Source organism: Carcharodon carcharias, chromosome 15 (genome assembly GCF_017639515.1).
Source record: "Carcharodon carcharias isolate sCarCar2 chromosome 15, sCarCar2.pri, whole genome shotgun sequence".
Taxonomy (NCBI): domain Eukaryota; kingdom Metazoa; phylum Chordata; class Chondrichthyes; order Lamniformes; family Lamnidae; genus Carcharodon; species Carcharodon carcharias.
In genome coordinates, this window is record NC_054481.1 from 75,817,188 (window position 1) to 75,829,739 (window position 12,552).

Here is a 12,552-nt window from a genome sequence, read left to right on the forward strand (position 1 = left end):
CAGAAATGCAGTAGGACAGAAATGAATTTTGGTACCTTCAAGGGATAAGGGGTGTGGCCAAATGTCTGCACTGCAAGACTGGACAGTATTTCAGACAGAAAATGGTGCTGTAGTTATATGCCCAAAGTGGGTGTGCGATAGAAGCGGTATAAAAGTCAGTGTATCCTAATAACCTACAGGCTGCTTGAACTGAAGACACCAGAGATAAAGCTCAAGATGTGCAAGGTTTTGTCCAATGGATTGTCTACCTACAAGTTTGTAGACATGCATCAGTTTTATGTTTACTATGATTCATGTATCAATCAAAGGCAAGTGAGGGAATTTTTAGTAAATCTTTTAAGTTTCTGGCACTAAACTTTCAGACTTATTCATTAATGGAATACAGCAAAAGCTAAAATTTTACATGTAAAAAAAATATTGGAACAGATAGTGGAACAAAGGGATAGTTTTTAAAAGTGCAAATATCCAATATTTCTTTCAGCACAGTGTTTCTTTTACCTTCAGTTGCACAGCCAGTTCCTGGGAATTTTTAAATATTAAACCATTTTCTTCATGTTTCACAAGTTCATGCAAACTGTAAAATGTGGGGAAAAAAGTTACAGTTTACCTTAATTGTCAGAAAAGGAGGTTGATAGAGAGGGGAGAGGGAAGAAAGGATGACAGCCAATTAAAAACATTGTAAATCAATCACACCAAGGAATTAGTTCGAAGCGAGAATGGGCACCAATAATAGCAAGTGCAGAAGTCTGAACTTCCATAATATAATGAAAGATAAAAATGTCAAAATTAATTAAGAAAATATAAAAATTGAACTTAGGCAGGGAGTCTTCAGTGCTGACTGCCCTTTAGGGATATAGAGGCAATGAAGCTACTGTTCTGACAACGTGTGGTGTTCTGCTGGCTCCGAAGTTCCTGTTTAGTGGTAGAGCTAATCCTAGTGAATTGACTGGGACTGGGAAGATAATAGTTGTATAGTTAACGAAAGGGAATGCTGTTGAGCAGACACCCGCAGTCCTTATGAAATGTTAACATTTTAACAAGGCAAAAGCCCATAAGAGATGTTTCCCTGCTTCTGGAGCACAAGGCTCACGTACAATTTTATTATCTAGATGAAGGTAAAAAATGAGTCTCACAAAACAAAAATATATTGGCAGGTTTGGCCAGCCCCAATTTAAATGAGAGGAAATCAATTAACAGGGTTTGTTAAAAGTAAAAGAAAAAAATGCGAACAAACAACAATCTTTTACTTAAAAGTGCTTCCATTCAGAACCAGTAGAAGTGAAGGTTAAAGAAAGAATCAAAAAGGTAATATTTGCCTTATTACATACCACTGGAAATCAACTGCACATACAGGCAAACAGCAACCAAACATGTCTACCACCTTCATAGGCAAATCTAACCCACTGGTTGATTTGTGAAGACAAACTCCTAGATCACCAGAACCTGCAAAATTATCACAAAATATAAGTTGTGAAGAAAAAAATAAATAAATTTGTGAATTCACTGCACTGTGGACCTTGCGATTCAGTGGAAAATATTTTAGTGAAATGCATCTTTCAATCATCTTTAAGAATTTTGAACACTTAATTATTTTAGTGACAACATTGTAAGGTCCTGCAGATTGTCTGGATGTAATAAAACTCTTTGCCTTTAGAATCCAATTTTACAACTAAATATTCAAAACTCATTAAGCTCAACAATGTTCCCTGGACAGCAAATCAACACAGAAAATAAGTCAAGACACTGAGATCTACATAATATGTAAAGCATTATGAAAAATATTAATTCAAACAGATTTGGATTATGAAGTAAAATCAAGCATTGATTAAAATTATTGTGAAGGTAACACAATCAATACTGCTATTTGACTATCTGAGTAATTTTACCTAGCAGCACTGGATAATCTTCAGCTTCAAGCCACAAAGTGCAAATATGAACATATTTAAAATGCATTTTCTCAATGAGACGATTATAGAATTCCTGTTGTGGACCTTTCCCTGAAAAACAAGAAAATAACTTTAACATGAAATTCACATTCATTGAAACTGCAGGGGGATGGTGGCAGCAGGGGGTAGTGGCGATGGGGGTGGAGTGGGGATGGGGATGGAGGGATGGTGGTTGTGGGGGTGAGGGGAGGTGGGGAGTGGTGGTGGGGGGTGGGGAAGTGGGGAGGTGGTGGGGGGGTGGGGAGGGGGTGGGGAAATGGTGGTTGGGGGTGGGGGGGTGGGGAAATGGTGGTTGGAGGTGGGGTGGTGGTGAGGTGGTGGTGGTTGAGGGTGGGGTGGTGGGGGTGGTGAGGTGGGGAGGCAGGAGGCAGAGGGTGGGGTGGGTGGAAAATGAAAAGGTTGGGGATGGATGAAAAGTTTGGGGAGAAGAAATGGCAAAGCGAGCAGGAGGGAGAGGGACAAGTTTCAGTAGAGAGGATGAAGTGGGGAGGAGGAAAAGGCAGCAAAATAGAGAGCATTAGGGGAAAAGGGAAGAGACAAATTTTATACCTGTAATGGCACAAACAAGGGATGGTAAGGTTATACCATTGGTTATGAAGCTTTCATACACTGTCAAAAGAATGCAATAATATAAATTACACTCATTTCAAAAAAAATGCACAACAGTTCCATAATTTCAAAAGCAAAGAAGTACAAAGGCAATCGAAGTGTGAGTTAGCTACTTCATGAATAACTGGCTTACCACAAGACTAAGTACTAATTCAAAATCTTAACGCATAATTTGGTAAAAGCAGGTTTGTCCAATCTTTTCATGTGGGGGTAGGGGGTCTTGGTGGTGGTGGTGGTTTACTTTTCAAAACTTATCTCACTTAAGGGGCTGATGAGCAAACCTCGGAAGAATAAACTTTGGCACAGCAATAAATATGAATTTCAAAATAGAACTGAGGTATGAAAAGAACCGACTGGCTGAACAAAAGAGCAATAATAGTGGGTGTGTTGTGTCCGGCTCACTCAGGGTGTTCACTCACTCACCCTCACCCATTGAGAGACTGGATGAGAGTACATGATGGTGTGTGGGGGTCAGGGTAAATGAGAACCCTGATACTGGGAGTGAGACAGACTGACAGACACATTGCGCCTGCACACACTCAGCTCATACACTTCCTCTCCCCTCACGCGCACTCTCTCTCTCTCCCTCTCCCCTCACGCGCACTCTCTCTCTCTCCCTCTCCCCTCATGCGCACTCTCTCTCTCTCCCTCTCCCCTCATGCGCACTCTCTCTCCCTCTCCCCGCACGCACACTCTCTCTCTTCCTCTCCCCTCATGCGCTCTCTCCCTCTCCCCTCACGTGCACTCTCTCTCTCTCTCTCCCCTCACGCGCACTCTCTCTCTCCCTCTCCCCTCACGCGCACTCTCTCTCTCCCTCTCCCCTCACGTGCACTCTCTCTCTCCCTCTCCCCTCACGCGCACTCTCTCTCTCCCTCTCCCCTCATGCGCACTCTCTCTCTCTCCCTCTCCCCTCACGTGCACTCTCTCTCTCCCTCTCCCCTCGCGCGCACTCTCTCTCCCTCTCCCCTCACGCGCACTCTCTCTCCCTCTCCCCTCACGCGCACTCTCTCTCTCCCTCTCCCCTCACGCGCACTCTCTCTCTCCCTCTCCCCTCACGCGCACTCTCTCTCTCTCCCCTCACGCGCACTCTCTCTCTCTCCCTCTCCCCTCACGCGCACTCTCTCTCTCCCTCTCCCCTCACGCGCACTCTCTCTCTCCCTCTCCCCTCCGGCCTCTCTCTCTCTCCCACGCGCACTCTCTCTCTCTCCCCTCACGCGCACTCTCTCTCTCTCCCTCTCCCCTCACGCGCACTCTCTCTCTCTCCCTCTCCCCTCACGCGCACTCTCTCTCTCTCCGTCTCCCCTCACGCGCACTCTCTCTCTCCGTCTCCCCTCACGCGCACTCTCTCTCTCTCCCTCTCCCCTCACGCGCACTCTCTCTCTCTCCCTCTCCCCTCACGCGCACTCTCTCTCTCTCCCTCTCCCCTCACGTGCACTCTCTCTCTCCCTCTCCCCTCACGCGCACTCTATCTCTCCCTCTCCCCTCACGCGCACTCTCTCTCCCTCTCCCCTCACGCGCACTCTCTCTCCCTCTCCCCTCACGCGCACTCTCTCTCTCCCTCTCCCCTCACGCGCACTCTCTCTCCCTCTCCCCTCACGCGCACTCTCTCTCTCTCCCTCTCCCCTCACGTGCACTCTCTCTCTCCCTCTCCCCTCACTCGCACTCTATCTCTCCCTCTCCCCTCACGCGCACTCTCTCTCTCCCTCTCCCCTCACTCGCACTCTATCTCTCCCTCTCCCCTCACGCGCACTCTCTCTCCCTCTCCCCTCACGCGCACTCTCTCTCCCTCTCCCCTCACGCGCACTCTCTCTCCCTCTCCCCTCACGCGCACTTTCTCTTCCTCTCCCCTCGCGCGCACTTTCTCTTCCTCTCCCCTCACGCGCACTTTCTCTTCCTCTCCCCTCACGCGCAATCTCTCTCCTGCTCCCCTCATGCGCACTCTCTCTCCCTTTCCCCTCACGCGCACTCTCTCCCTTCCCCCTCACGCGCACTCTCTCTCCCTTTCCCCTCATGCGCACTCTCTCTCCCTCTCCCCTCACGCGCACTTTCTCTTCCTCTCCCCTCGCACACACTCTGTCTCCCGCTCCCCTCGAGCGCACTCTCTCTCCCTTTCCCCTCACGCGCACTCTCTCTCCCTTTCCCCTCACGCGCACTCTCTCTCCCTTTCCCCTCATGCGCACTTTCTCTTCCTCTCCCCTCGCACACACTCTGTCTCCCGCTCCCCTCGAGCGCACTCTCTCTCCCGCTCCCCTCACGCGCACTCTCTCCCGCTCCCCCGTCACACTCTCTCTCTCTCTCAACTCCCCGTCACACCCTCTCTCTCTCTCAACTCCCCGTCACACTCTCTCTCAACTCCCTGTCACACTCTCTCTCAACTTCCCGTCACACTCTCTCTCTCAACTCCCCCGTCACACACTCTCTCTCAACTCCCCGTCACACCCTCTCTCTCTCTCAACTCCCCGTCACACTCTCCCTCTCTCTCAACTCCCCGTCACACTCTCTCTCTCTCTCTCTCAACTCCCCGTCACACTCTCTCTCTCAACGCCTCGTCACACTCTCTCTCTCTCTCTCTCAACTCCCCGTCACACTCTCTCTCTCAACTCCCCGTCACGCTCTCTCTCTCTCAACTCCCCCGTCACGCTCTCTCTCTCAACTCCCCCGTCACGCTCTCTCTCTCTCAACTCCCCCGTCACGCTCTCTCTCTCTCAACTCCCCCGTCACGCTCTCTCTCTCTCAACTCCCCCGTCACGCTCTCTCTCTCTCAACTCCCCCGTCACACTCTCTCTCTCTCAACTCCCCCGTCACACTCTCTCTCTCTCTCAACTCCCCGTCAAACCCTCTCTCTCTCTCAACTCCCCGTCACTCTCTCTCTCTCAACTCCCCGTCACTCTCTCTCTCTCTCTCTCAACTCCCCGTCACGCTCTCTCTCTCTCAACTCCCCCGTCACGCTCTATCTCTCTCAACTCCCCCGTCACGCTCTCTCTCTCTCAACTCCCCCGTCACGCTCTCTCTCTCTCAACTCCCCCGTCACGCTTTCTCTCTCTCAACTCCCCCGTCACGCTCTCTCTCTCTCTCTCTCTCTCTCAACTCCCCGTCACACTCTCTCTCTCTCTCTCTCAACTCCCCGTCACACTCTCTCTCTCTCTCAACTTCCCGTCACACTCTCTCTCTCTCAACTCCCCCGTCACGCTCTCTCTCTCAACTCCCCCGTCACACTCTCTCTCTCTCTCAACTCCCCGTCACACTCTCCCTCTCTCTCAACTCCCCGTCACACTCTCTCTCTCTCTCAACTCCCCTTCACACTCTCCCTCTCTCTCAACTCCCCGTCACACTCTCTCTCTCTCAACTCCCCGTCACGCTCTCTCTCTCTCAACTCCCCCGTCACGCTCTCTCTCTCTCAACTCCCCCGTCACGCTCTCTCTCTCTCAACTCCCCCGTCACGCTCTCTCTCTCTCAACTCCCCCGTCACGCTCTCTCTCTCTCAACTCCCCCGTCACGCTCTCTCTCTCTCAACTCCCCCGTCACACTCTCTCTCTCTCAACTCCCCCGTCACACTCTCTCTCTCAACTCCCCCGTCACACTCTCTCTCTCAACTCCCCCGTCACACTCTCTCTCTCAACTCCCCCGTCACACTCTCTCTCTCTCTCTCAACTCCCCGTCACACTCTCCCTCTCTCTCAACGCTCCGTCACACTCTCTCTCTCTCTCAACTCCCCGTCACACTCTCTCTCTCTCTCTCTCAACACCTCGTCACACTCTCTCGCAACTCCCCCGTAATACACACTCTCTCTCAACTCCCCCGTCATTCTCTCTCTCCACTCCCTTGTCCACACAACTCGAAACCTCCACTCCCTTGTCCACACTCCTCGAAACCTCCACTCCTTTGTCCACACTCCTCGAAACCTCCACTCCTTTGTCCACACTCCTCGAAACCTCCACTCCTTTGTCCACACTCCTCGAAACCTCCACTCCTTTGTCCACACTCCTCGAAACCTCCACTCCTTTGTCCACACTCCTCGAAACCTCCACTCCTTTGTCCACACTCCTCGAAACCTCCACTCCCTTGTCCACACTCCTCGAAACCTCCACTCCCTTGTCCACACTCCTCCAAACCTCCACTCCCCTGTCCACACTCCTCAAAACCTCCACTCCCTTGTCCACACTCCTCAAAACCTCCACTCCCTTGTCCACACTCCTCAAAACCTCCACTCCCTTGTCCACACTCCTCAAAACCTCCACTCCCTTGTCCACACTCCTCGAAACCTCCACTCCCTTGTCCACACTCCTCGAAACCTCCACTCCCTTGTCCACACTCCTCGAAACCTCCACTCCCTTGTCCACACTCCTCGAAACCTCCACTCCCTTGTCCACACTCCTCGAAACCTCCACTCCCTTGTCCACACTCCTCGAAACCTCCACTCCCTTGTCCACACTCCTCGAAACCTCCACTCCCTTGTCCACACTCCTCGAAACCTCCACTCCCTTGTCCACACTCCTCGAAACCTCCACTCCCTTGTCCACACTCCTCGAAACCTCCACTCCCTTGTCCACACTCCTCGAAACCTCCACTCCCTTGTCCACACTCCTCGAAACCTCCACTCCCTTGTCCACACTCCTCGAAACCTCCACTCCCTTGTCCACACTCCTCGAAACCTCCACTCCCTTGTCCACACTCCTCGAAACCTCCACTCCCTTGTCCACACTCCTCGAAACCTCCACTCCCTTGTCCACACTCCTCGAAACCTCCACTCCCTTGTCCACACTCCTCGAAACCTCCACTCCCTTGTCCACACTCCTCGAAACCTCCACTCCCTTGTCCACACTCCTCGAAACCTCCACTCCCTTGTCCACACTCCTCGAAACCTCCACTCCCTTGTCCACACTCCTCGAAACCTCCACTCCCTTGTCCACACTCCTCGAAACCTCCACTCCCTTGTCCACACTCCTCGAAACCTCCACTCCCTTGTCCACACTCCTCGAAACCTCCACTCCCTTGTCCACACTCCTCGAAACCTCCACTCCCTTGTCCACACTCCTCGAAACCTCCACTCCCTTGTCCACACTCCTCGAAACCTCCACTCCCTTGTCCACACTCCTCGAAACCTCCACTCCCTTGTCCACACTCCTCGAAACCTCCACTCCCTTGTCCACACTCCTCGAAACCTCCACTCCCTTGTCCACACTCCTCGAAACCTCCACTCCCTTGTCCACACTCCTCGAAACCTCCACTCCCTTGTCCACACTCCTCGAAACCTCCACTCCCTTGTCCACACTCCTCGAAACCTCCACTCCCTTGTCCACACTCCTCGAAACCTCCACTCCCTTGTCCACACTCCTCGAAACCTCCACTCCCTTGTCCACACTCCTCGAAACCTCCACTCCCTTGTCCACACTCCTCGAAACCTCCACTCCCTTGTCCACACTCCTCGAAACCTCCACTCCCTTGTCCACACTCCTCGAAACCTCCACTCCCTTGTCCACACTCCTCGAAACCTCCACTCCCTTGTCCACACTCCTCGAAACCTCCACTCCCTTGTCCACCCTCCTCGAAACCTCCACTCCCTTGTCCGCACTCCACGAAACCTCCACTCCCTTGTCCGCACTCCACGAAACCTCCACTCCCTTGTCCGCACTCCTCGAAACCTCCACTCCCTTGTCCGCACTCCTCGAAACCTCCACTCCCTTGTCCGCACTCCTCGAAACCTCCACTCCCTTGTCCGCACTCCTCGAAACCTCCACTCCCTTGTCCGCACTCCTCGAAACCTCCACTCCCTTGTCCGCACTCCTCGAAACCTCCACTCCCTTGTCCGCACTCCTCGAAACCTCCACTCCCTTTTCCGCACTCCTCGAAACCTCCACTCCATTGTCCGCACTCCTCGAAACCTCCACTCCATTGTCCGCACTCCTCGAAACCTCCACTCCCTTGTCCGCACTCCTCGAAACCTCCACTCCCTTGTCCGCACTCCTCGAAACCTCCACTCCCTTGTCCGCACTCCTCGAAACCTCCACTCCCTTGTCCGCACTCCTCGAAACCTCCACTCCCTTGTCCGCACTCCTCGAAACCTCCACTCCCTTGTCCGCACTCCTCGAAACCTCCACTCCCTTGTCCGCACTCCTCGAAACCTCCACTCCCTTGTCCGCACTCCTCGAAACCTCCACTCCCTTGTCCGCACTCCTCGAAACCTCCACTCCCTTGTCCGCACTCCTCGAAACCTCCACTCCCTTGTCCGCACTCCTCGAAACCTCCACTCCCTTGTCCGCACTCCTCGAAACCTCCACTCCCTTGTCCGCACTCCTCGAAACCTCCACTCCCTTGTCCGCACTCCTCGAAACCTCCACTCCCTTGTCCGCACTCCTCGAAACCTCCACTCCCTTGTCCGCACTCCTCGAAACCTCCACTCTCTTGTCCGCACTCCTCGAAACCTCCACTCTCTTGTCCGCACTCCTCGAAACCTCCACTCTCTTGTCCGCACTCCTCGAAACCTCCACTCCCTTGTCCGCACTCCTCGAAACCTCCACTCCCTTGTCCGCACTCCTCGAAACCTCCACTCCCTTGTCCGCACTCCTCGAAACCTCCACTCCCTTGTCCACACTCCTCGAAACCTCCACTCCCTTGTCCACACTCCTCGAAACCTCCACTCCCTTGTCCACACTCCTCGAAACCTCCACTCCCTTGTCCACACTCCTCGAAACCTCCACTCCCTTGTCCACACTCCTCGAAACCTCCACTCCCTTGTCCACACTCCTCGAAACCTCCACTCCCTTGTCCACACTCCTCGAAACCTCCACTCCCTTGTCCACACTCCTCGAAACCTCCACTCCCTTGTCCACACTCCTCGAAACCTCCACTCCCTTGTCCACACTCCTCGAAACCTCCACTCCCTTGTCCACACTCCTCGAAACCTCCACTCCCTTGTCCACACTCCTCGAAACCTCCACTCCCTTGTCCACACTCCTCGAAACCTCCACTCCCTTGTCCACACTCCTCGAAACCTCCACTCCCTTGTCCACACTCCTCGAAACCTCCACTCCCTTGTCCACACTCCTCGAAACCTCCACTCCCTTGTCCACACTCCTCGAAACCTCCACTCCCTTGTCCACACTCCTCGAAACCTCCACTCCCTTGTCCACACTCCTCGAAACCTCCACTCCCTTGTCCACACTCCTCGAAACCTCCACTCCCTTGTCCACACTCCTCGAAACCTCCACTCCCTTGTCCACACTCCTCGAAACCTCCACTCCCTTGTCCACACTCCTCGAAACCTCCACTCCCTTGTCCACACTCCTCGAAACCTCCACTCCCTTGTCCACACTCCTCGAAACCTCCACTCCCTTGTCCACACTCCTCGAAACCTCCACTCCCTTGTCCACACTCCTCGAAACCTCCACTCCCTTGTCCACACTCCTCGAAACCTCCACTCCCTTGTCCACACTCCTCGAAACCTCCACTCCCTTGTCCACACTCCTCGAAACCTCCACTCCCTTGTCCACACTCCTCGAAACCTCCACTCCCTTGTCCACACTCCTCGAAACCTCCACTCCCTTGTCCACACTCCTCGAAACCTCCACTCCCTTGTCCACACTCCTCGAAACCTCCACTCCCTTGTCCACACTCCTCGAAACCTCCACTCCCTTGTCCACACTCCTCGAAACCTCCACTCCCTTGTCCACACTCCTCGAAACCTCCACTCCCTTGTCCACACTCCTTGAAACCTCCACTCCCTTGTCCACACTCCTTGAAACCTCCACTCCCTTATCCACACTCCTCAAAACCTCCACTCCCTTGTCCACACTCCTCGAAATCTCCACTCCCTTGTCCACACTCCTCGAAACCTCCACTCCCTTGTCCACACTCCTCAAAACCTCCACTCCCTTGTCCACACTCCTTGAAACCTCCACTCCCTTATCCACACTCCTCAAAACCTCCACTCCCTTGTCCACACTCCTCGAAATCTCCACTCCCTTGTCCACACTCCTCGAAACCTCCACTCCCTTGTCCACACTCCTTGAAACCTCCACTCCCTTGTCCACACTCCTCGAAACCTCCACTCCCTTGTCCACACTCCTCGAAACCTCCAATCCCTTGTCCACATTCCCCGGTACCTCCACTCCCCAGGCCCTGTACTTACTGCTGCTGGTGTTCGCTGCTCCTCTGATTGCAGTTTGTTTCTCTCCCACATTTGCTGCTGATAGGCAGTGAGCCTATCTGGGCATCCCAGGTGGAGACACCAGGTATATCAACTCCATGCAGAATCTTCCATTCAAACTTACCTGTTTGACCAGCATTTTGAAAACTAGCTCCGGGGGCCTAATAGAGGGGCTTCGCGGGTCGTACGTTGGATAAGTCTGGGTTAAAGGGCCTGCCATGATTCGATGCTAGCGCTCTCTCTCGCCTGAGTCAGAAAGTTATGGGTTCAAGCCCAACTCCAGAGACTTTTGCATGTAATCTAAAGCAAGGGAGATGCCACCTTTTGAATGAGATATTATATCAAGACACCAGTGAACACCTCAGGTGGATTAAAAGATCCCATCGTACTATCAGAAAAAATGCAGTGAATTACCCAGGCAAAACCTATGCTCTAAAATCAGAATCACCATGAGGTACATGTGAATTATCAGGCAAACTGTAGTCTGATACCCGACCCAAATGTTAAATTGCAAAAATGACCAAGACAGAGCCCATGGATTTCTCAGCAACGCACCCAGATATCAGTGTCCACTGTGAGTTACATAACCTCAGTAAAACTCTGTCTCCCTAATGAGGAATTGCAAGTCGTCACTCTTCCCTTTTGAAGATGCAACCTTGGAATTGCACCAAAAGTCACTCCGACTCAGACTGCCTCAATGACTGCTCACCTCTCAGGCTCCCAAGACTTTGTTCCCCTGGATTCCTGAATCTGCACTCCAGCACCAACCCCACAGGCACAACTTCAGCTCTTCAGCCGTGCCAAGCAGAGCACCATGGTTCCAAAGGGTTACCTTTGCCCTAACAGCCCGCAGCATGGAGTCACCAACCTTATGCTGCCTTTCCACTCTCTAGGGCTTCTCCTGAGCCCTCACTACTTGGAGCCTGTCATTCACAGCACTTTTACTGCTTCGAGCCTCTTCCTCAAGACTCCCCAGTGGTCTCTCTCTTTACAGGTTGTCTCCTCCTGATGGCCCCTTCTCAGGTCCTCCCTCTCTCTGGCACCTCTCCCTATTTCCCCTCCCTGTCCTTTGTCCCAGGGCTCCTCTTGTATTGGTGCCAAACTCCTGCCTCCCATGGTTGGGTTTTGATGCCATGTTTTCCCCCCCACACAGGCAACCTGGGAGTTTGTCCCTGGTGTGAAGATCTCACAACGCTGAACTACGCTCCTGCAGCCCCCTGCAGATCCGCGTATGTGTGGAAACTCCCGGGGCATGCCAGGAATTGTAGTTCCCGACCTTAGCATGGAAATGAGGTAAGTTTCTATTTCTTGACATGCCATTCTAGTAAATCTACTGTGCACATCCCTAAGGCCATGATAACAATATTCCAACCGGTTAACTGTATAAGTTAAGGATTCATTAGATTATTGAGCACATATAAAGAGATAATTATTGACGCTGGTGCTGGGTTGCAGGGTTAGGGGCTATACATTCATAATGTTTCATTTTATGAATAAATGTAAAACTGAGTAAAGATTGACTTCAGGTCCCCTCTTTCACCACATTTAACACAGCTGAAGCTGAACCAGTGCTTTAAAATAATTTAGATAACAACTACAACTAAGAAGATAAGTTATATAAAACTGCATCCTGTGACGGTACTGGTTCTCTCTGGGCAAACCAATCTTGCAGTGGATACCTCAAGCAGGTACAACCCTCCAGTTCACAGTGACTCCCTGACCCTCCCTCTCCCTGCCAATCCTCCAGTTCACAGCCTCTCCCACTCCCTGACCCTCCTAGCCTCCGGCTTTTGGCAAGTCAAAGCTGCTCTTCATGCCTCTCACTGGTCATCTCCAGAGACCTCGCTCACA

General features: G+C 52.3%; 1 protein-coding gene across 7 annotated transcripts in view; it reads right to left on the bottom strand.

Moving 5' to 3' along the window:
- Positions 1-12,552, bottom strand: part of alg1 (ALG1 chitobiosyldiphosphodolichol beta-mannosyltransferase) — an 86,716-nt gene that overhangs the window by 19,174 nt on the left and 54,990 nt on the right. For 6 of the 7 annotated variants that reach the window (XM_041205952.1, XM_041205951.1, XM_041205950.1 and 3 more), the window contains 4 exons: positions 2,496-2,555; positions 1,887-1,997; positions 1,329-1,443; positions 499-574 (listed from right to left, as the gene is read on the bottom strand). In XM_041205952.1, the coding sequence (XP_041061886.1) occupies positions 499-574; positions 1,329-1,443; positions 1,887-1,997; positions 2,496-2,555 (362 nt within the window). The remainder of the gene's footprint in view (positions 1-498; positions 575-1,328; positions 1,444-1,886; positions 1,998-2,495; positions 2,556-12,552) is intronic. The other variant, XM_041205949.1, reaches the window with a different exon arrangement.